Consider the following 23,454-nt stretch of genomic DNA (forward strand, 5'->3'; position numbering starts at 1 on the left):
CTTCCTTGGCCTTAATTTCCAGATCAGACGCCATGGATGGCTTGCACACAGAGAGAGCGAGAGAGAGAGAGATGGGAAGAGTCTAGAGAAAGAGGAAAGAAAAACAGCGTGATTATTATTATTATTTTATTGAAATCGTTCTGTTTTTAAGTGATGGGTGACGTGGCAAAAGGCTATTGAATGGTGTAAAACAAGTGTTTTATGCCACAGCTTGACCCAATATTTTCTCATTTTTAAATGTTAGATGTTAAAATTTTTAACATATTCAATGAAAATGAGCTAAACAATAAATAATTCTTAGGCACAGAATCCCAAGGATTGAAAAAAAAAAATGGTAGAAACTTTATAATAAATCAAGGACAAAACAAACTGCCAAACTCTATTCAAAATCATCAACAGTATGCCGGTCATTTGAATCCTCACCTTCTGAATCTTTATCTCGAATATTTGACTGCTCTTCCTTTTGCTGGCCACGGCCACACTGAATCTCAGGACTTCGATTGAGTTGTACCCAGTCATTGCATCCATTGCATGATAGTCTATTTGAAAGATCACTATCATCATCCTCCAGATCACTGAATGATACGTCGTCCTCATGTTCAAGTTTGTTTTGAGCACGCACGGACGTGCCTGTATCAATATCTTCCTCTTTCAACAAAGATACATTTGTTTGAAAGGAAAGTTTCTTTCCCAAAATGAAAATGATATCTTCTTTACTAGCTTTAATAAACAAATTTCCTGAACAATACTATATATGGGAAGCTCAAGGTCAGTGTTTCTGGACAAATATAATAGTAAACATTTTGAAAGTGCAATTTTTTACTTTTTTTTCTTTTAACCACTCTCAGGGGAAAAAGTTTAAATATAATGAAAAAATAAATAAAATGGAAACAAATTATTTAGTACTAGTAGGCTAGGTAGCACAGACCAGCCAATTCCTTTGAAGTAATAGTTCACTCTTTCAACAACTAATTTCTTTCAAAATAATATGGAAGTACAAAAACTAAACGTTTAATACCCAGTTTAGAAGAAACAGAAAAAGAATCGGAGCATCATTTACATCAGAAAGACAGGGAAACGTATCTATTGAGTATTAATATCAAAACAACACAGAAGAAACAAGATTTTCAGTAATCTGTACTAGAAATAGAATCCACAAACATGTAATATTAAAGCAAGATAATGGATTGACGATCCCAGCAGTATCACAGGATAACCCTTCAGCGGAACATAATACAGCTTTCCACAATTTATACTTTGGGATTAGTGAAAGGCAGCTAAAATGTTTACAAGTAGGGTGGCACACAATGGAGTTGAATGCTCTAGGAAAGCATGGTGCAAGAGCACGAGAAAAAAAAAACACCAATTACTGAATGGGTTGCATGACACGGTTCATAAAAGGTTACAGGTCAAGAATATCATGGATCCATTTATTTGAGTTGCATCATAACAGAAACTTCAGGTCACAAGTATCACAATCATTTGTAGCAAAAGCTCAGACATGCAAAGAAGCATTCAAAACCACATAAAAGATGCACAAAAACTAAACCTTGAGCAAAACAAGCCAACATCATGCTAAAGAGCCTTTTTGGAAGAAGAAGAACTACTTTTTGGCAGGCACATTGGGTTTAGCATAGTGAAAGACAACAATTTCAATTCACTGTAAATTGCAGAAAACATATGTTTCCAATAGTATGATGCTTGCACCTCATAGGCATAATTTTGCGCTGAAAAGTCAGACAACATGCCATAAGAAAAGCTAATATTAGAAAACAATAATGTCTATTAGAAAACAATAAGAAATTAATGTGGTGGTGGTGTGGTGATGGAGGAGATTGGAGATATTAGAAAACTCTTTCGTATTTTTAGGCTACTTTGTGTTCATTTTTGTGTGCACCGAGTAGTCCATTCTCATAATAAAATACCATTGGGTCATAGTATACAAAACTCCGTTTTGTATAGTCATTTTTTTTTTTTTTTTTTTGTTTTGAAAGGTTGATTCTCGGATTCGAACACGCTGTATATCACTTTTGGTGGAAAGCACTCGCCATTGCACCAAATCCTGACTTTAATAGAATTAACTGAAGATTGATGATGATATGCTTAGGATGCTCTTCATTAGGCTAACGGAAAATATGTGAAATAAAAATTGAAATCCCATGTCTTAAGTTTCTCATTTTGAGGGTGTGCTCACCACCAGAGAATGGTGGCAAAAGTCAAGGCCTATTTATTTTCTAAGGGCCAAGTCTGTCCAAGAAGGCTCAGTCTTGGGTACCTTTTGGATTGCTAAGTTTAGAGGGTTCAAAGGCATTGATGCTTCAGAGATTTACTAAAATTTTCTTTTTTTGGTCAACAGAGATTTACTAATTGAAATTTAATTGTTCTTATTTACTAGTAAACACCACCAAAAAAAAATTTTATTGCCAAGTAGAGTTGCTTGTTTTATCCAGCGGGATATATGTTTGTATGATCTTACAAAATTGGTTTTTAGAAGAAACTGAAAAGTATAGACAGAATACCTTTGCAAATTGCCAAACTTGAAAATGTTGGCAGCTACAATAACTTACCTATTAGAATCACTGAATTCTTGCATACTTGGGCCTTGATTGAATTTGTATGTCCTGAATACAGATCTAGTGTAAGAAGAATTATTTGCAAGGACTTAAGTTTGTTGGTGGATTGGATTTCTAACACGTGGCATGAGAAACATGAGCACTTAATCTTACCAGGTCAGGCAATGCATACACCTAAGAACATCTCCAGCAAATTAGGCAAAATTTTGTATTATTTGGAGAATAAATAGTGATTTTTACCTTTTAGCTACCAATTTTTTCAAATACACTTTCTAACAAATTCTCTATCTCATTCAAATATTATTTCTTCATTTATTATTTATTATTTTTTTAACTACACATCTTCTAACATTTTTTTATTCAATACCTTATTATTATAATAAAAAAAAAAAAAAAAAAAAAACATTTGAAGAATGAACAGTAACCCATCAGACTTAATGAGCTACCGTTCATGAGCCAAAAAAATTTCCGGATATAGAGAGTCCATTGGAAAATAAACAGTAACCTATTTTGTGAGTTTACTCTCTAAAGTAGAGAGCATTTTGTATTTAGCTCTCTGTTGGAGATGCTCTAAGTCAAGGTGCGTTCATGGAGAACAGGATACTGACACCTCATTCAGGAACTTCTGAATCATCACGAAAGAGGAAGTTAATAGCTGTTGATAAGCAGCTCACCATTTCTGAATCTGTTCATGAATATGGCTTCCCTAAAGAGATTGAAGAAAATTCCCTTGAATTGTTTTTAAATCAAAGTCAACTGTCCATAAAAACAGTTGGCGTCAGGAATCAATCTAAGAAAGATCAATTTGATGGTCAGAATAATCTCCCGGAAACTCGACAAAATTGTAATGGATATTACAAAAATGGAGCTGAGAAAATAAGCATTGCATCCCCAAGCGTGCTGCCTCAAAGTGATCAGGCTTCAAATTGTGAAGGAAAAGAAGTTGCCTCTACTGTTGGACCAGGCTCTTTGTTGGCCCCTGCGTCTGTTGAACAAAAATACAAAAATGATATGTCACTGCAAAATGAACTCCAATTTAGCAGTGGCCATTTAGGTGTTGGCTTGGGTGATAATTATAAAAAGGAAAATGGTAGAGCTCATGGAGACAGCAATAGCCAAATAGTGAAGAAAGAAGAAGGATCAGAAGTTGAGAATATTAAGCATTCTTTGGAAGAAACTTCACCTAGAAATGGTAGTTGTTCTGCTGCTGTGAATATTAGGCATGATCTAACACGTGGTTCTTTAAAGTCCACCGATAGAAGGAAATTACTTGTCAGAAAAGTGGCTCCCACATTTGCTGAGAAGCTCTGGGATGGGTCCCTTCAGTTGAATTCTTCTGTAAATGTGTTTGCAGTTGCCTTCTTTAAGAGGTTTATTCATCTTCTTTTAAAAGTTCAATTTTTTTTTTAATAGACACTTGAAAATGAAATTCATGGTTGGATTTTTGTCCATGTAACATTTATCATTGTTGCTTGTTCTTTTAACAGGATAGAGATTGTAGTAGAATGGAACGCAGGTGTCTAATGCAAGGAAAAATAAAATTATTTTAATGTCTCCTCCTCTTTTGTAAGAAAATCTGCAAGAAGATTTAGCTGTCCTAGTAATCTTTTGATTGTTCTAAATTATGCATTTCCCCTATTTGTGCAGACTGACCACACCCTCCAGATTCCTCTCCCCTATTTGTCAAACACCCGTATGAATGAGTCACAAGTTGATCCTACTGTAGTCTGCAGTCCACAACATGAAATCTCTATAAGTTGCTTTCATGCTTTGATGGAAGCAACCTATCTGGAAGTTATCCCTCTAATATTATAAGGGATTTCTTCTAATATTGCTTTATCCTTGCGCTGTTTGCAGTGGGCACTAATCTGAAGACACTTTTTGTTTGAAGTGAAGTAAATAGTAGTTTAGGCATCATAGCACGGAACATGGTTTCTGTTTACTATTACACTTCAATTGCCAATACATTTCCACTTTTCCTATAGACCCTATAGACCTTGGATATAAAGCTGATTTTTTGCTTTCATTTGATTAAAGCTGGCTGTTGGAATGCTTCATGCACATAAATTTCGTTGCCTTGTGGGACATATAATTCATTAATCACTTAGCATGCTCTTATTTTAAGGAGAAAAAAAGGTCACTTTAGTGCGACATAGAACTCCATCTCAAGCAATTTGTCTTGTAGACCACATTCCCAATTGTTTGGGATAATAAACAACAACCAAACATGATATCCACCATGTATGTATAATCTAGAAAGGGTTAAATTTTTTATTGTTAACCTTGTGTACGATGATCTTCATGTGTAGCGTTGTGAGGATGCCTAATATCAAGTGGTGTCAATCTGTAGAAGTAAAAGGCAAAGTGAGGTTAGAGGCTTTTGAAAAATATATTCAAGATCTTCCTCACTCACGAAACCGAGGGTTGATGGTATGATGCTCTTACTTTTGCCCATCATCATGAAATAAGAATTTATATTTTAGGGTCTAAATTAGTTTTATAGAAGTAAATTATTGAAGATCTGCCTTGCTTATGCTACTCGCTTGCTGATGATTAGTACATGAGGCAACTGGATTGTAAGTTTCATTTGCTTCAATGATAATAATGTAAAGAAATGAATGTTATTTTCTGATAGAATAAAATGATCACAGAAAGTGATAGAAAATGCATGTTATATCAATATAGTTATTTTCTTAGATGCTATGTGGATGAACTATTAAAATGTGGAAGGAGGAAAGAAAAAACAGAAATGATGGAGAAAATATGGTTAGTTTGTTAGAATCAAAAGACAAAATGAGAACAACCATGATTTTTTCAACTCACTGGTGGATCAAAGGACTTTGGAGGCAATTGAGAATTCAAATGTGGTGCATTCCGGCAATTTATGAAAAGTTTCTGCTAATATAGAATCAGATTGCCTGGGGTGACTTAACTGTAAACTGAAAGAGATTCTGAACAAGAGTGTCTGATTTTCTATTAACTTCATGAGTTAGATGATATGCATGACCGAAAGCAATTTATAGGAGGTACAAGAGTGTACATTAAAGGTGTCAGCGGAACTGGATTGTGCATTAAAGGTGTTACAGTTTATTCTGCTGATGTTGACATGCGAGAATTGCAGATAGTTATGTGTTCATTGGGAAGGATAGGAGTTGAGCCCTCCCTCCTTTTTATCTACTTCCAGAGATCTCATCTTGTGTAATATTTAGCATGATTGTGTGATAAAAGGAGGATTTTTTTTTTTTGTTTGTTTTGGGTGCTCTCTATACCAGATTTGTGTGGTAGGAGGCTTCTTTTGCCAAAATTGTTATAAAGATCTTCACTGTGGTCATATTGAAGTTTCGAAAGTTAATGTTAATTTATAATTGGGCGGATACGGTGATTTTGGAGAATCCTTGAAACGAAGAATTATAAATTAGTGTCAATATAAGCCAAGTGCCTTGTAACTTAACTAGTTGGATATCCTAGTATTTCTAACAAAAATATCTAGGGTTCAAATCCCCTCTCTCCCTGCTAATCTTTTATCAAAATAAATTAATTTATTAATGAATGCCAATATAGAATTCTACTGTAAATTATGTGTGCTAGAGTGTTTAGTTGTTAATATATAAATTAATAGAAGATCCTTCAACTGCCTAAAAGCAGGGGAAGCATTTTGACCCTAGACAATGGCCAGCATTTGGATTTGTTGAGCTTTCATGCTATTTCAAAATCACATATTGCATACTTGCAAAGTTGCATATATAGGTCATAGGTTATAAAGAAACTACATTTGTGGTGCTGCTTGATGATTGTGTTTGTGAGTTATAAGAGAGTTTTAGTGTGATGGTTTGGATCCCTCTTTGAATTCTGAGTTTTTTTTGGGTCCCATCTCCACACCTTGCACAAATCCAACCCAAGCTTTTCCTGCTACTCTGTTTTGTAGACATGAATCAGCTAGATAACCAATGAGTCATATCTAGTCTAGTCCTTGACCCACCATTAACTGAAAGAATGGACAGTGAAAGATCTTGAGCAATAACGACTTGTGCACCCAGATATCCTGCGTTTATGGGATTATGTGCCATAAGATCATGTCTGGTTGAGTGAGACAAGAAAATTTTCATTAACTATTGACCAGCTAATTTAATAAAAACCAATCATATTGGTTGCTATAAAAATATGAATCAGTTGGCAGGTTAAGTGATAAAAATCAGGTGAATATCCACTACGAGGATATGTATTATACATGTTGGGTTCACTCTATTATACTTATTGCATTATAAGTATAATATGTATTATACTACTGACAATTTTACAATGCTAGGATATGTATTATACTTATTGCATGATAAGATTCTTGATTCTATTTCCTATGAATAATATCTTTGATGCATTTTGAGACTTATACTGCCTAGAGACCCAACATGTTGCATGTTGTACGCTCACATGAGATTTAATTAATCTTAGCATTTGTCTTCAGGTAATATCACTTTGCTGGAAAGAAGGGTCTTCTAAAACTGGACTGGCAGGCATGAAAAAGGTGAGTCAGAAAGTGTAATTTGGAAATTATCAACAACTAGTACAGATTTAATTGCTAAATGCTAAAGCTGAATCATAGATATTTCTGATGAAAAGATGATAATTTTTTTGCTTGTCATCACATTAAACAGGTTGCAAAAGGGTACAGAAGGGGAAAGGGTTGGCTTTGCACAACTCTCTCCGGGTATTGATCTTTACATCTGTCCTCGTAGTGGGTTGTGTATGAGACAAATTATTTTCTGCACTTCTTTGAGTAGAAGAGTCAGAAGGTGAATTGACAGGCCGCTCCGTCAAGGAACAACTCTTTTTATTCAGTTTCTTTACATCAGTATTTGAAGTTGCTCGGTTCCTTCGCCACACAACACAACCAATCAAGGAATCTTGGTTGTCTTCAACAGCAGCCATGCCCTTGAAGAACCCATGTTTAGCAAGTATTGTGAGAATCTTACCCCACGCAGCTGACCACAAAAATAAGACACCCTCTTAGGGACCTTCACCCACCAAACACTCTTCCGTGGAAATGAATAAGCATCAGTTCCCTCAATAGCATTATAAAAAGAGCGAACATCAAAATGGCCACTCCTATTTAACCTCTGAGACAACTTATCATCCCCCAACCCTCGAGGCAATTTTGTATGAATACGATCAAAAAAAGAATACACTGCCTCCCTCTCCCAATCATGAAAATCTCTATGAAAACGCAAGTTCCAACTTCTCACTGCTCCCTGTGATGGTGGATCCAACACATCAGAAATGAAATCATCCTTATCCACTGAGCAAGGATCACGGTTGTCTATAACATCACCATCCAAGATCATTGCAACCTCTTGTGAAAATTGGCTTAATTGAGGAACCACATGGGGTCCCTTCCACTTCCTTTAAAGTAACATCTTCATTCTACAAAAGTGTCTGCGAGCTTATGACAAGACTATCTGATTTTTTTTTTTTTTTTTTTTTTTTGACATGGAATCTCACCAAGGCAGGGCTAATCGTGTATAAGTTAATCCAGGAGAACTCTTAGTGGGGATAGAACCCAAGATGTCTGGGTCTACAGCTTATCCAAAGCCTCGGACCACTAGGATGCACCCTAAAAGTTGGATGTTTTCTTAAATTTTACTACTTTAACTACATACAATATCTTTAAACAAAAAACCCAACTATGCAATATCTTAATATCTCAGCTGAACATGGAATAACAAATGTCTTTCATCAAAAGTGATAGGTTGCGGATTTGAGTCTGCAAATATCTTTAAAATTTTCAGGATAAAACTACCTATCATGACCTCTAACAAACTCTCAAAAGTGGGAGTTCTGTGCATAAAGTATGACCTTGTAATCATTCTCTATTTGAGAGAATAACTGGGTTAATGAATTTGAGAAACATAACCAATGAATAAGGAATGGATTTGAAGTTGAAGCTATCTGATAATTGTGTATATGCATGTATGATGGTTTTCGTGCACTATGATATCTTTATGGAAGAAGAGTATTAGTATTGCCCGAAAATAGCCAAATTCATTTGTTCTTTGGAGAATATTAGGACTTCCATCAATTAAACAAAAATAAAACAAACTTCCACCATTTCTTTCTCACAAAAAATCTCAATTATGCAATGTAGAGCTTGGTTAGTGAGTCCCAAATCAAATTATTATACAAAATATTTCTTATCTTTTGTTATTTGTGAACTTGACTTATTCAGTCATTTTGTGATTATTCCATCAATTTACGTAATAAAACAATAACTTGGCTCAGAGATGATTGCAAATAATTATTGTGAGTAAAATTTGAATAACCCACGGAACTATGATAAGAGCAGGATATCATACATTTGCTACATGTAGCCTTCCTCTTACAGTGGATAAGTCCCACACATCAATGAAGCCCACCCACTATGAGAGGAAGCTACACTGCAAATACATGGTATAATTTTCCCCAATTGAGATAAAATAGTGTGGTAGTTGTTAGATGCAATAAATGTTGATGTAAAAGGGGTCATGGGCACTTCTTGTGACAGTAATTGTGCTGCCCAACCCCATATAAGATTCATTACTTGAGTCGGTTTTTCTATCGACATACACTCGTTCATATATTTTGATACAACTTGCATATTTGTTAATGCGAATAAATTACATTACTTTCACATAAATCTACCACTGAAACTTAGAGAAAAATAATTCAATCACCGTTTGTCACATGCCTAAGTTGTATCAAACTGGGTAAGTGTAGGGTCCTAGTCTTTTTGTATATGAGTAGAACAAAAGTCTTCATTCTTGATTTCTTGTGTTCCTTTACTCCGCTACTCAGCCACTTGATTTGAATTGCTTGGTTATTCTTTTGGGGGCTGTAGACCCTAGCCCCCGCAAGTATAAAGATTAATCTTGAATTAAAATGGGTGAAAGATTCTGATATTAACTTTCAGTCTCTCAAATTCATAATATAGCTCTATACAATCATGGTGAAACTCCCCCCAATTAACCATCTACACGTGATTAGAACAAAATAGATTTAAAGTGGATGGGGATCCAAGAAGTTGAGTGCTTAATTATGATACTAGTTATAGCTTAAGAACATTATTCTCCTCTCCTTCCTCAAAAAATCTGCCTGTGCCATTGATGATGACTGTCGTGGCGGAGACAGGAAGAGCACAGCCACATAATAGAGTGAACTTAAATGTCCCAATTTCTATACAACCTAAATCTGGCTATTTAACAATGGATAATTCTCTATATGAAGACTGACTTATTAATATAAACAATAAATAATTCTTAGGCACAGAACCCCCAGGGATCGAAAAAAAAAATGGTAGAAACTTTACAATAAATCAAGGACAAAACAAACTGCCAAACTTTAGTCAAAATCATCAACAGTAAGCCAGTCATTTGAATCCTCACCTTCTGAATCTTTATCTCGAATATTTGACTGCCCTTCCTTTTGCTGTCCATGGCCACACTGAGTCTCGGGACTTCGATTGAGTTGAACCCAGTCATTGCATCCATTTGAATGGCCTTCCTTTTGCTGCTTTAGACTAAGGCATGAGAGTCTATTAGAAAGATCATTATCATCATCCTCCAGATCACTGAACGATACGTCCTCCTCATGTTCAACTTTGTTTTGAGCACGCACAGAAGTCCCTGTTTCAATATCTTCCTCTTCCAACCACTTTTCAGTATCCCCTTCATCATCCATTGCAACTTCTGCTCTTCTGATATCAGTTGAATCAACTTTTAAATCAGATTGCATATTTTCCCCTTGTGGCTTGCTTGCCTTGCTACTATCTTGAGATCTATCAAGAGTCTTACTGTTATCATTCTCCAACTGTGCATTCTTTTGCAGCTTTTGCAGAAGTACATCCCTCGCTTCAAGAATCTGCAAAGAAACAAATTTCAACAAAGATACATTTGTTTGAAAAAGGTTTGTTTGAAAGGGAAGTTTCTTACACAAAATGAAAGTGGGAAAGAACATATATATTTTCTTTACTAGCTTTAATAAACAAATTTCCTGAACCATACTATACATGGGAAGCTCAAGGTCAGTGTTTCTGGACAAATATAACAGTAGACATTTTGAAAGTGCAGTTTTTACTTTTTTTTTCTTTTGATCACTCTCATGGGAAAAACTTTAAATATAATGAAAATATAAATAAAATGATTATTTAGTACTAGTAGCACAGAACAGCCAATTCCTTTGAAGTAATAGTTCACTCTTTCAACAACTAATTTCTATCTAAATACTAAGTACAAAAACTAAACGTTTAATAGCCAGTTTAGAAGAAACAGAAAAGGAATCAGAGCATCATTTACATCAGAAAGACGGGGAAATGTATCTATGGACTTTTAATATCAAAACAACAGAAGAAACAAGATTTTCAGTAATATGAACTAGAAATATAATCCACAAACATGTAATACTAGAGCAAGATGATGGATTGACCATCCCAGCAGTATCACGGGATAACCCTTCAGCAGAACATAACACAGCTTTCCACAACCTATGCTTTGGGATTAGTGAAAGGCGGCTATAATGTTTACAAGTAGGGTGGCACACAATGAAGTTGAATGCTGAAGGAAAGCATGGTGCGAGAGCAAGAGAGAAGAAAAGAACCACAACAAAAAAAAAACAACAACAACAACAACAATTACTGACTGGGTTGCATGACAGGGCTCATAAAAGATTACAAGTCACGCATATCATGGGTCCATTTAATTGAGTCACATAACAGGAACTTCAGGTCACAAGTATCACAATCATTTGTAACAAAAGCTCGAACATACAAAGAAGCATTCAAAATCACATACAATATGCACAAAAACTAACTTTTTTTTTTGATAAGTAAGAAGAGAATATTATTGATAAAAGAATAGCAAGAGAAACACAAAGAGTTCACGGTAGTGAACAAAGGAAAAGAAGAAACAAAAAGACAAAAGCATCCCCTAATCTATTCTAATAGATGAAAGAAAATCCAAAAGGGTAGAACTATCCGAATAACCCCAACATCGAGACCAATAAAAGAGGGTCCGCTGGCAATACTCTAATAACTGAACCACATTTTTTCCCTCATCCTCAAAAGACTGCCTATTCCGTTCAGTCCAAATAGTCCACATTAAACAACCTGGAACCAAATCCCAAATATCAGAACTATGCTTCCCAAGCCAATGATACCAGCAAAACAATAAGTCCACAATTGAACCTGGCATGACCCATTCGATCACAAACAGCCGAATCATATACATCTACAAAGAATGAGCTATCGGATAGAAAAATAATAGGTGATCCATAGATTCCGTATTGTTACAGCACAAACAACAACGATTCGCCAAAGGGCGACCACGAAGCATAAGATTATCCAAAGTTAGAATCTGACCATGGGCTGCTGTCCACATAAAAAAAGTCACCATTTTAGGAATCTTAACTTTCCAAATTCCCTTCCAAGGAAAAGTGGGAGGAGCTGCATTTCGAATCTTATGATTAAAAGACCGAGTATCAAACTTCCCACTGCCATTAAGATCCCAACAAAGTCTGTCACACCCTCCACCCCTTGGAATTCGGGTTTGGATGAAATGAAGAAAGGAGTAAGAAGCCGCTAACTCCCAATCATTGAATTCCCTATGAGCAAAACATGCCAACGTCATGCCAAAGAACCTTTTTGGAAGAAGAAGAACTACTTTTTGGCTGGCACATTGGGTTTAGCATTGTGAAGGACAACAATTTCAATTATCACTGTAAATTGCAGAAAATATGTTTCCAATAGTATGATGCTTGCACCTAATAGGCATAATTTTGCGCTGAAAAGCCAGACAACATGCCATAAGATCATTTCCAGGCCCATTATCAATCTGCCCGTGGGTTTGCCAATAGCATATTATATTTGAGTTTATAATGCATGCAAATGCAATTGAAAAGAAACAAAGGATAACATAGAGAAAAAAATTCTTGCCTTAGACGTAGATAGAAGCTCAAAATCATGTTCACTTAATCTTGGCAGCAACAATATAAAATAAATTATCCAAAACTGTTCTTCACTCATATAACTTTGAAGTTTAAGTCTGAGAGCCGCCAAACTTGGGGCCAAACGTTCAACAGTTGAAGCATGTTCTTTCTGAACATCAGACATATTGAAATCTGCAATAAAACAAGCCAACCCGTAAAAATTATTTTTTTAATGTGCATCTCCTTTCATTTATTCCATCCTCTTAGATAACAGAAATGCATGACTTAAATATAAATATGCAATGTTCTAAAGCTTTGCTCTAATGATCATCAGCTTTCATGAACACAAATGTTTTGACAAGCAGTCAGCAAATTTTCAATTGATAATCCACGGTATACTACTACATCAATAGAATTGTAACTGACATCGTTAGACCATAATAGAACCACATTCTAGCTGTCGCCAACGACAAAGAAAAGGTATCATCTTGTTTGATAAATTCCATAGCCTACTAATCCTCAAAGGTTTTAGATTCCTTCTGTATCCCACCAAGCCCAGTTCTTGGCTCTGTGCAATTTGTAAGCTATTTGTTTCTTCTTCTTTCTCCAGTGGTCTTTCGCTTTCCTAATGCATATAAGGACTATGCCCATTTCATTTTCTTTTCTAAATTGAAAAGTTAACTAAATACTTGTTAATTAACGAGGTGATAAAGTGTATGATTTGATAGAATACTATGACAAAGAATAAATAAATGTGTCCCAAATCCGATTAGTCCGTTGAGGATCAATAAGAGCCCATCAAAATCCAACAAGAAAAATTGGAAACAAGTAGCTACTAAAGTTTAACTATCTCACTATCTAATTCCTTAGCAATGAAACTAAATAGAAAAGTCAAAGCCAATGCCATGCTATTTTACCTAACTCACTAATATTAATCAATTCAAAAATATTTACAGATAAACATAAAAGCTACCATTATTATCGAGTGGTAAAGGAAAATCGGTCCAGAGCTCGGGTCGCGTGGAAATCTCCGAAACGAAATCGAGAACATCATCGGTGACTCCAGGAACATCATCGTCGTCCTCGTCTTGTCGAAAAGCTTCTTCTTCTTCTTCCTCTTCCTCCTCCTCCTCGTTGTTTTCGAGCAGTAACAAGTTGGTAGCGAGCTTCGAGATCTCACTCACGGCTTTGGCACTGGACAGAAGGGACAACCTACTCTTCAAGCTCCCACCGATTTCAACAAGATCGTTGCGAATTCCAACGAGAGCTTGAGATTGCGACTGTGATTCTGATGATGATGATGATGATGATGAGGGATCAACGGCTGCGATTGAAGAAGGTGGTGGCGGTGGGGCCAGGAAGTTGGCGACGCCGCGGAACTGGCGGCCGAGGGTTTGGCCGAGGGCGGAGAGATCGTCTTTAACGCCACGTGGAGTGGTGGATGGGCTGTGATCATCGTGATCCTGCTCCGACGAATCTGGACCGTCGGATTGGAACGATTTGAATAGCCAAGACATTACTGTAAATTTGAGTTAATGAAATTGAGAAACAAGGACATAATCGAATAATGAGGATTAGGTACTTGAATCTGAAGCTATCTGTTTTTGTTTTTTTTTCAAAGTGCTTTCTAGTCTTATCTAAACAACTATTTAGCGAGAAGCCGAGAGTAATGCTTTATTTTTTTAATTTTTTTTTTAAATTAAAGAGTTTGGGTTTTTGTTTTGCTTCGCTTTGTTGTCGACATTGTTGTTGTTTAGGAACAAAGGATGTTTTGTTGGAGTTGAGTTGCCACGTCAGTTTTCTTATACAACCCGTGACTCTGTCTCTTTCTTGAGTCTTTTCGGTGGTAGAGTCGTAGTCGGTAGTCGTATACTAGTTCATTCATGGTGATTGTATTTTGTACCATTTTCACATTTTCATTGTTGTTGTTGTTTTTGTTTTAAACTTTACCTTGCACATTTAGAACTTGAAAGCTTTGTGATAATTATTAATTTATTATATGGTGAAGGAAGTTATTGACCACAAGAATGAAATTCCAAATTAAGCACGTTAATGAAAACAAGGGTCAAGGGGCTATATATATCATTGTCACCCATGTGGGTATTATTGTGTGCGGTGGTTCTAGTGTAGGGTAGTGTGGTGTCCATTGAAAGTTACACGAATTTATGGTGCACTATTTTTTTTTTTTTTTTTTTGAGGATCAATACGATGAAGCTTTATTAGAATAACTACTGATCTGAAAGTACAAAGGGAATCACATCCGGTGGAACATGCTCCATCCAGACTAACAATGGAAATGCAAATCTTGCTCTCTTTGCTAAGGCATGAGCCACACAATTACCCTGCCTCCTAATATGAGAGAAAGAGAAAGTTCGAAGCGAACCGGAAATAGACATTATGTCTTTCACATACTGACCAAATGCGGAGTGACCCACATCACCCGACTTCAATGCCTTATAGACACTCTCTGAGTCTCCTTCAAATATTGACTGTGCCATGCCCAATTCAACAATGAACTGGACCGCCCTTCTTGCAGCTAGGATTTCCACCAACTCCGCTGTGCCGGGGTAAGGTATTTTTTCTGAAAGTGCAGCAAGTACTTCGCCATTTCCGTTTCGCACCACCACACCTATCCCTGCCTCTCCCGCCTCCTCAAAAACTGCTCCATCATAGTTGGTTTTATACCCCTCGCCCAATGGTGGACTCCACTTCGTTGCAATCGCAGGGGACTTAGCCATTTTTTCCGGAAATTTCGACTGGAACGCCGAGAGGTACTGAGCTGCTGCATTGAATAATCTGCTCTTGTCCAAACTGGGTTCTTGGATCCGTACTTTGTTCCGACGATTCCAAACAAACCAAGCCACAACCGCAAATAGTTCCAGCCTCTGCTTTTGTACTCCAATCAGGCTAATCAGTTCCTGTACTTCATTAATATTCGGAAACTCTGTTCTAACCCCGCTGAAACAGGGGAGCCAAACTTCTTTCAATTCATCACAATTCCATATTGCATGGAGGGTGGTCTCTTGAGCAGAAAGACAGGCGCTACATCTTGTGTCTTCAAGGATTTTTCTTTTCTTCAAATTCACTTTTGTAGGTAGTGCGTCGGAGCAAACTCGCCACAGAAAAGTTTTAATTTTGTTTGGCACCCGTAACTTCCATAGACGTTTCCAAAAGGCTTTCTGAACTGATGCATCCGACGCCGATGCTTCCAACATATTTTCCTCTTCACACAGCTGCTTGTACCCAGATTTCACTGAATACTCCCCATTTGTACAGCCCGGCCATATTAACTCATCCCGCTGGTTTGTCAAGCACAAAGGAATGGACATTATGCGTTGGGCTTCAAAGGAGAGGAAATGTTGAGTTACCAAGTTCTGGTCCCAAGTTCCTGTGTCTTGGGATATAATAGCCGACACCTTGGCCCCTTCTAACTCAGGTACCCGTGGAGAAACTATTTTGGCTGACCCTCCGCCTGGAAGCCAATTGTCACAGTACAGACTTATCTTGTTGCCATCACCAATTCTCCATTTCATTCCTCCAGAAATTACCTTCCTGGCTTTCATGATACTTTGCCATGCATATGACCCCGATGAAGTTGAAGCTTCCAAGACCGAACCATTTGGAAAATATTTGGCCTTGAAGACACGGAAGAAAAGAGAATTCTGATCCCGTAGTAGCCTCCATACCTGTTTAGCTAGCATAGCATCGTTGAATTTTTCCAGGTCCTTGAATCCCATGCCTCCCTCCACCTTTGGTTTGCAAAGAATTCCCCATTTTTTCCAATGGATCTTTCTTTGTTCCCCCTTCTGCCCCCAATAGAATTTTCGGATCATAGCCTCAATCTCATTGCATAAGCTCACCGGTAATTTGAAGCAGCTCATTGCGAAGGATGGAATTGCTTGCACTACCGCCTTCAATAGGGTTTCTCTACCCGCTTGGGATAATAGTTTTTCTCTCCACCCTTGTATCTTATTCCAAACCCTTTCCTTTATGTATCTTAGACTCTCCTTTTTATTCCTTCCTACCACCGCCGGCAAGCCAAGATATTTTTCATACTCTTTAACTTCCGAAACCCCCAAGAAATCTGAAATCTCTTGTCTTCTTGCAACACTTACTGCCTTGCTAAAAAATATAGAGGTTTTCTCCCGGTTGAGCTTTTGACCTGAAGCACGTTCATATAAGGATAGAATGGCTTGGATTTCCTGTAAGTCCGACATGGTAGCTCTACAGAACACCAAGCTATCATCTGCAAAAAATAAATGTGAGATTTTTGGGCCATTTTTGCATAAAGAAAAGCCCCTTATTTTGTCATTATGGGCTGCCCTTTGAAGCAACCTATTCAACCCCTCCGAGCATAGCAAAAAGAGATAGGGTGACAAAGGGTCGCCTTGTCTAATTCCCCTAGTAGGTCTTATATCTCCCTTTGGCTCTCCGTTCACCAAAATCGAATAAGACACAGTGCTAATACACTCAAAAATAAGAGACCTCCACTTTTCACAAAATCCCATCTTCTCCATGATCATCATCAAAAACTTCCATTCAACTCTGTCATACGCCTTACTCATGTCTAACTTCATAGCCATAAAGCCATTCTTTTTAGATTTTTGTGATTTCATATGATGTAGGGTTTCAAAAGCCACCAATATATTATCAGATATAGCTTTACTAGATTGAAAGGCAGTTTGAGATTCCGAAATAACACATGGTAATAATTTCTTAAGTCTATTTGCAAGGACTTTAGAAATAATCTTGTAAAGAGTATTACAAAGAGCTATAGGGCGGAATTCAGAAACTTTTACCGGACTCTTCACCTTCGGAATGAGTGTGATGAAGGTTCGATTGATTGAAGAAGGGATCGTACTAGAATTAAGGCAAGTTAGGATTGCCTCTGTCACATCCTCACCAACAGTTGGCCAGAAATGTTGGAAAAATACTGGAGGCATCCCATCCGGACCAGGTGCTTTTAGAGGAACCATCTGCTTTATGGCTAATTCCACTTCACTTCTTTGATAGGGGGCAGCAAGTTCATCATTCATCTCTTCTGTAATCACCAATGGAGTTGCTTCTAAAGCTTCCTCAATCAAATCCGGAGAGGATGAGGTAAATAAGTTGGTGTAGAATGCTATCAATATATTTGCTATCTCCCCTTCTTCTTCACACCTTTCCCCAACCAGATTTTCGATCACTTCAATTCTGTTTCTTCGATATCTATGTGTAGCTTGGCTATGGAAAAATCTAGTGTTTCCATCCCCTTCATGTAACCATAGGGTACGTGATCTTTGTCGCCACATTTTTTCCTCCTTAGATAGAAGATCATTGATCTCCCTCTTAAGCCGAAATACCCTACCCATGGATTTCCCAACAATAGCTGCATCTTCAGCCTTACGTAGCTGCACCTTTTTTTCCTTTAATTGCCGAGTTATATTTCCAATAGCCATTCTACTCCACCATGTCAGTTTGGATTGACAGCGCCCTATTTTGCTTTCAACCCGAGCCATGGCCTGCCCAGTGATTTCGTGTACCCATGCTTCTTCAACCACATCATTGCATCCTTCTTCCCCCATCCACATGTGTTCAAACCGCCATGGTTTTTGACGGATTTTTGGTATCCCGTTCAAACAAATAAGGATAGGTTTATGGTCCGATGAACCACACTCCAAATGCATCACTTTAGTGGCAGGAAATTTTTCAATCCACTCCATCGTTGCTACCGCTCTATCTAGTCTTTCCCAAATAGTGAAACCATCCGGATGACCATTACACCATGTGTATTTTCCTCCCACAAAACCAAGATCTCTAAACCCACACTCATCAAGGACATCCCTAAAATCACCCATTTGTCTTTCAGGCCTCAATCTTCCTCCTTTTTTTTCATGACTGCGTATAATTTCATTGAAATCACCTGCACACAACCAAGGGATCGCATTCCTCCTTTTTAATCTCCGTAGGCAAGTCCATGATATATGGTGATTCTGTGTTTCTGGCTCCCCATAAAACCCCGTAAACCTCCATTCATCCTCCTTCCCAAAGTTCAAAATGCCATCGATATGATTTGGAGAAAAGGTGCCTAAGGAAAAATCGACATCATTTTTCCAAAAAATTACAATACCTCCTCCTCTTGTTTCCCGACATACTTCAATCATGCCACCAAGTTTCAACTTCACACGTATCTCTTCTAGCCTTGCTTTATCAAGCCATGTTTCGGCTAAGAACACGACTGAGGGATCTTGTGCCCGGATCAAATCCCCAAGCTCCTGTTCTGTCTGGAGGTTCCCAAGCCCCCGACAGTTCCAACATAGTAGATTCATTGCTCTTGGCGGGGCTGACACTCAGCCTCCACCACTCAGCCTCCACCACTATTGTTTGGTTTGTTTATGGAAGAGGGATATAGTATAACCCAAAGTAAGCCAAATTCATTTGTTCTTTGGAGAATATTTGACAACTTACACCGTTTCTCTTTCTCATTAAAAATCTCAACCACGCAATGAAGATCTTGGCCCACATCCAATTATTAAGCACGATTTTAGAACTTTTGTTTTTTTTTTTTTTTTTTTTTGAGAAAGTAAAACTTTTGTTATTTGATTGTTTAAAATTTTAAATACAACATAACCATAATAAGGACTTCAATGAAGATCAAATACTCAGCTTAGGTCTTCATTCTTGGTTCCTTGGATTTATCCTTATTCGACTACTCAACTACTTGATCTGAGTTGCTTGGTTACCTTTTTAGGGCTGTAGACCCAACCCCCACAAGTATAAAGATTAATCTTAAACTAAAATGGGCAAAAATAGATTAACAAAATACATTATTATTAACTTTCATTCTCTTAAATTCATAATATGGTACCATACTATCATGGTGGGGTTGGCCAAGCGGTTCGGCGCTTGGTCTCAGAGTGCTTGTACTTGGCTCGACTAGGTGTGCTCCCTAGTTCGAGTCCTGCTACCTGCACTTTGAAAAGAATCTCTGGGCCAGTACTTTACCCCTTCGTGGGCCGACCTGGCACGAACAGTGATTAGTCTCTGGTTGAAAGCTTTGAGGATACACTGTGGGAAACCAAAAAAAAAAAAAAAAAAAAAATACTATCATGGTGAAATTCTCATAAATTAATCATTGAGTATCATGTAATTAATGGATTTTAAGAAGATTGAGATCCTAGAAGTTGAGTGCTTAATTATGATATTAGTTATGACTTAAGAACATTGTCCCCGAAAAATGTTAGCATTATTTGCTGAAATACAAAGTTGTGATTCGCAGTTGGCTGCTAAGTGCTAACCAATTCAACTAAAAAAATGCACCAAAAACCAACCACATGTGAGGCAAATTAGTACCTTCCCAAGCACTATTAGTGCTTAGTGCTTGGACTTGAAGAGGGGGAGAGTGGGTTCAAGCTTAGAGGCAGTATATCTACTTATCTTCTAGTATTTATAATCAACTTCTTAAATAATAAAAGATGCGCCAAATTATCCTCAACTACAATAAAATGGACAAGGAAGAGTTAGAGGTTAGGAGTGAGAAGTGGAGAACCATAGGAGGTAAGAAAGGTTTTCTCCTAAAGCTTCATTTGAAGTTGTCAATTTATTACCTAAAATTGTATTCTTAATGGGATAATAATGTATCCTATTTTATTAATTTAATGTTATTGACCCGTAATCATGAGCATGGTTTTCAGATCCAGATCATTCAATAAACCAAAAATAAAAGAGGTTTAAAGTTTTTAAAGTTCAATCGAGGTCGGACTGTAATGATGTAATAATTATTTTATTAATTTATTAATACAAAAATAAATAAAATACATGAATCAAATTTAAAAATCTTAACCAAAATAATATTTAAAGATGATAAAGTATATATGATCTTTTTGTAATTTATTCATAAAAATAAAAATAAAAATCTTTTTGTAATTTACTACAAAGATTAGAAACATCTCTTATAAAGAAAAAACAAAAAAAGTCAACTGGTCAAGTGATGGGAAAGGAAATAATAAAAAGCTGAGAGGGTGTGGCGTGACTTTTTAGGTAAAAAAAATTTAAAATAAAAACCATTCCCGTATTTCCAATATCAAATCCTAGTTCTCGTTTTTCTCTATTGGAGCATCCGCTTTAGTTTTTTTAGCTATACAAAAATTCATTTTATCTATTTTAGAGCATTTACATCAATTCGTAAATACTCATTTAAAATATAAAAAGTGTTCTAATTTACACATTTTATCCCAAAATCTTTCCATATCAGTTCATGTAAAAATGTCTAAATATACATGATGTCTTGCAAAATGAACAGTAACCGTGCATATATACACGGTTACTGTTCACCGTGTAAACGATTTTTTTATATTATTTTCTCTCCTCTGTCCAACTACTTCTCTTTCCCAACCATTATAACAACCCAGCGCGCCATAATAACCACCCAACCACTAAACCTAGCGCCACCACTAAACACCGCAATCTAGCACAGAGTATTAACCAAACTCAACTGAAAATTAACCCAAAATCAACTGAAAATTAACCCAAACACATCCACAGACAAATCAACATAGAGATACACTTGCTCAAAAGTGAAAAAAAAAAAAAAAAAAAAAAACACAGAGATACACTTGACTGGAACGATCGGAGCTCGTGGGTCTCGCTTGATCAGAGCTCGTGGGTATAGGTCTTGCCTGATCGGAGCTAGGAAGATACACTAACTGATCGGTGCTTGTGGATCGGAGCAGGGAGATCTCGGTCAAATCTGATTTGGTCGGATCTGATCGGTGCTTGTGGATCGGAGCTAGGGGAATCGGTACTTGCCTGATCGGAGCTGTGGATCAGAGCTAGGGAGATCGATATAGAGATGATTCAGAAAGGGAGATCGGTATAGAGATGATCGGAGCTAGGGAGCTAGGGAGCTGTGGATCGGTATAGACCGAGAGGGAGAGTTAATTCAGATTTGGGTATAGAGATGGGTTATGGGTGTAGAGAGTTGTATCAGAAAAAATGGGTTCAGAGAGAGAGAGAGAGAGAGAGAGAGAGAGAGAGAGAGAGAGAGAGAGAGAGAGAGAGAGAGAGAGAGAGAGAGAGAGAGAGAGAGCTGTATCAGCAAAAATGAGAACGCACGCGTATAATAAAGGGGTTGGTTGAGGAAATAATAAAAAAATTGAGAAAATTGATTATTTAAATAAAGGAGGTGATAAAATAGATGAACTGATGTGGGTGTTTTGTAAAAGTGAATGTGTAAAATAGAAAAAGTAGGTTTTTAGTGTAAAAATGGATGTGTAAAATACATGGATTGATGTGGTTGCTCTTATCTTCTCACACTTTATTGCAGTAGAGCTATTTTACCTTTTAACACAATAAAATAATATAAACACTACAATAAAATAATATTTCATTCAACCACCAACACACCACCACAACCACCATCAAACCCATAAAAATCACTGCACAACCACAACCCCACCGTGCCCATCAAAACCAGTGAAGAAAAACAAAACAAAAACCCAGAAAAATCAACACAGCCAAACCAATGAAGAAGAACAAAACAAAAAACCAGAAAAATCAACACAGCCAAACGAAACCCATGCCTAATACTCTGTCCGATTCGGTACCGGCCGACGAGACTTGTACCGATCATCAATCAGTGATCATAAACAGTGATGATAAGTGCAAAGCAAAACGAAATGCTCCAATTTGAGGTGAGTCGGGTAATGTGGGACCCGATCAGAGCTAAAAATAGAGAGAGAGAGAGAGAAAGAGAGAGAGAGAGAGAGAGAGAGAAGTGGGTCTGAGGCGATCAGCGGCATGGGTCTAAGGCGGATGGCGGCGTGGGTCTGAGGCTGATCGGCGGTTTGGGACGGCTGGTGGGTCGGTGACGTCGAGCTTCGGTGGGAGTTAAGAGAGTGAATTGAGAGAAATGAGCTTCAGAGTTAGAGATGAGATAAGAGTGAATGAGAGAGAGAGAGGTACAGATAAATGAATGAAAAAAAAAAAAAAAAGTGCAAGTGGAATTATTTTAATCACCTGTAGAATAAAATAATATATATTTTTTTAGCTCTCATGAACAGTGCACATCTATCTATAGATGAGCACTGTAGTAATGGAGCTAAAAAAAATAGATTTAGCTCCACTACTGGAGCATCATTTTGGTGTTTGACGAGCTAAAATATAACAATATAGCAATATAGCACCACTGCTGTGAGTGCTCTCACTTTGTTCACTCCACCTATTCTCTATCAGTTTTCCTTCTCTGTTACTTTGTTATCTCTATCACTCTCGCCTCTCTCTCTCTCCCTCCCCTCTCGATCTTTCATCTCCAAACAAGCAAATCGATCCTTCTAATGGTTAGATCCAGTGACGGTAGAGCTTTTTGTGGTGGAAAAACGAGATCAAGACAGAGATTTTTTAGCAAAATTTTGTGAGAAGAAAACCGAAAAAACCGTGCACGGTTCAACAAACCGTACGGTTGAATCGAAGTTCAGACGGTTCACTGCAAAAGAGATAATTCCGGTTTTTTATGTTAAAAAAACCGTAATGATGACCCGTTCCTGATTAATTCGGTCCGACCATACGGTCCAGTCCAATTTTAACAACCTTGATCATGATTTTTCAAAAATGATGAAACTACTAAATGTGTTTTTGTCTTTTTTGTTTTAATTTTAATTTAAAGAAAAAATATTTAAAATTAGTTTTAAATTTTTAGATAGTTTTTTTTATTTAAATAATTTGGTCACTTTCCATCCATCACAATAGATGGGGTATACAACAAAAAGAATAATAATTTCATCAATTCTCGAACTTAAACTTGTTTAACAATAATATTAGTAAATTGTTAATATAAGGGGTGCATCTGAAATAAACCTAAACAAAATATATATATATTTTAAGCAAACGATATTGGTCTTCATTTTGATCATTTTTTTTTTATTTGTACATTTTACGGTAATATTTATAATTGATT

General features: G+C 37.0%; 1 protein-coding gene and 1 long non-coding RNA gene across 2 annotated transcripts; one reads left to right on the forward strand and one right to left on the reverse strand.

Moving 5' to 3' along the window:
* The first annotated feature begins 709 nt into the window (after positions 1-709).
* On the forward strand, positions 710-10,740 carry LOC126715461 (uncharacterized). The gene is made up of 2 exons (XR_007651870.1): positions 710-768; positions 10,623-10,740. It is a non-coding gene; the product is annotated as an uncharacterized LOC126715461 (long non-coding RNA).
* On the reverse strand, positions 9,679-14,239 carry LOC126715460 (uncharacterized). Its single transcript, XM_050416061.1, has 3 exons — positions 13,495-14,239; positions 12,529-12,713; positions 9,679-10,460 (listed from the first exon to the last, which is right to left on the reverse strand). Exons 1-3 carry the CDS (start codon positions 14,036-14,038, stop codon positions 9,942-9,944), a joined length of 1,248 nt encoding a protein of 415 aa, XP_050272018.1. The 5' UTR covers positions 14,039-14,239; the 3' UTR covers positions 9,679-9,941.
* Between the last annotated feature and the right edge of the window lie 9,215 nt (positions 14,240-23,454).

Source organism: Quercus robur, chromosome 2 (assembly GCF_932294415.1).
Source record: "Quercus robur chromosome 2, dhQueRobu3.1, whole genome shotgun sequence".
In the NCBI taxonomy this organism is placed as follows: domain Eukaryota; kingdom Viridiplantae; phylum Streptophyta; class Magnoliopsida; order Fagales; family Fagaceae; genus Quercus; species Quercus robur.

What these genes read in the sequence shown, in the direction of transcription:
- LOC126715460 (XM_050416061.1), bottom strand. Translation starts at nt 14,038, where the DNA reads ATGTCTTGGCTATTCAAATCGTTCCAATCCGACGGTCCAGATTCGTCG. An exon ending in TTTACCACTCGATAATAATG is followed by an intron (nt 12,714 to 13,494) that starts GTAGCTTTTATG and finishes GTTTTATTGCAG; the next exon opens with ATTTCAATATGTCTGATGTT. An exon ending in AGCTTCTATCTACGTCTAAG is followed by an intron (nt 10,461 to 12,528) that starts GCAAGAATTTTT and finishes GTTTCTTTGCAG; the next exon opens with ATTCTTGAAGCGAGGGATGT.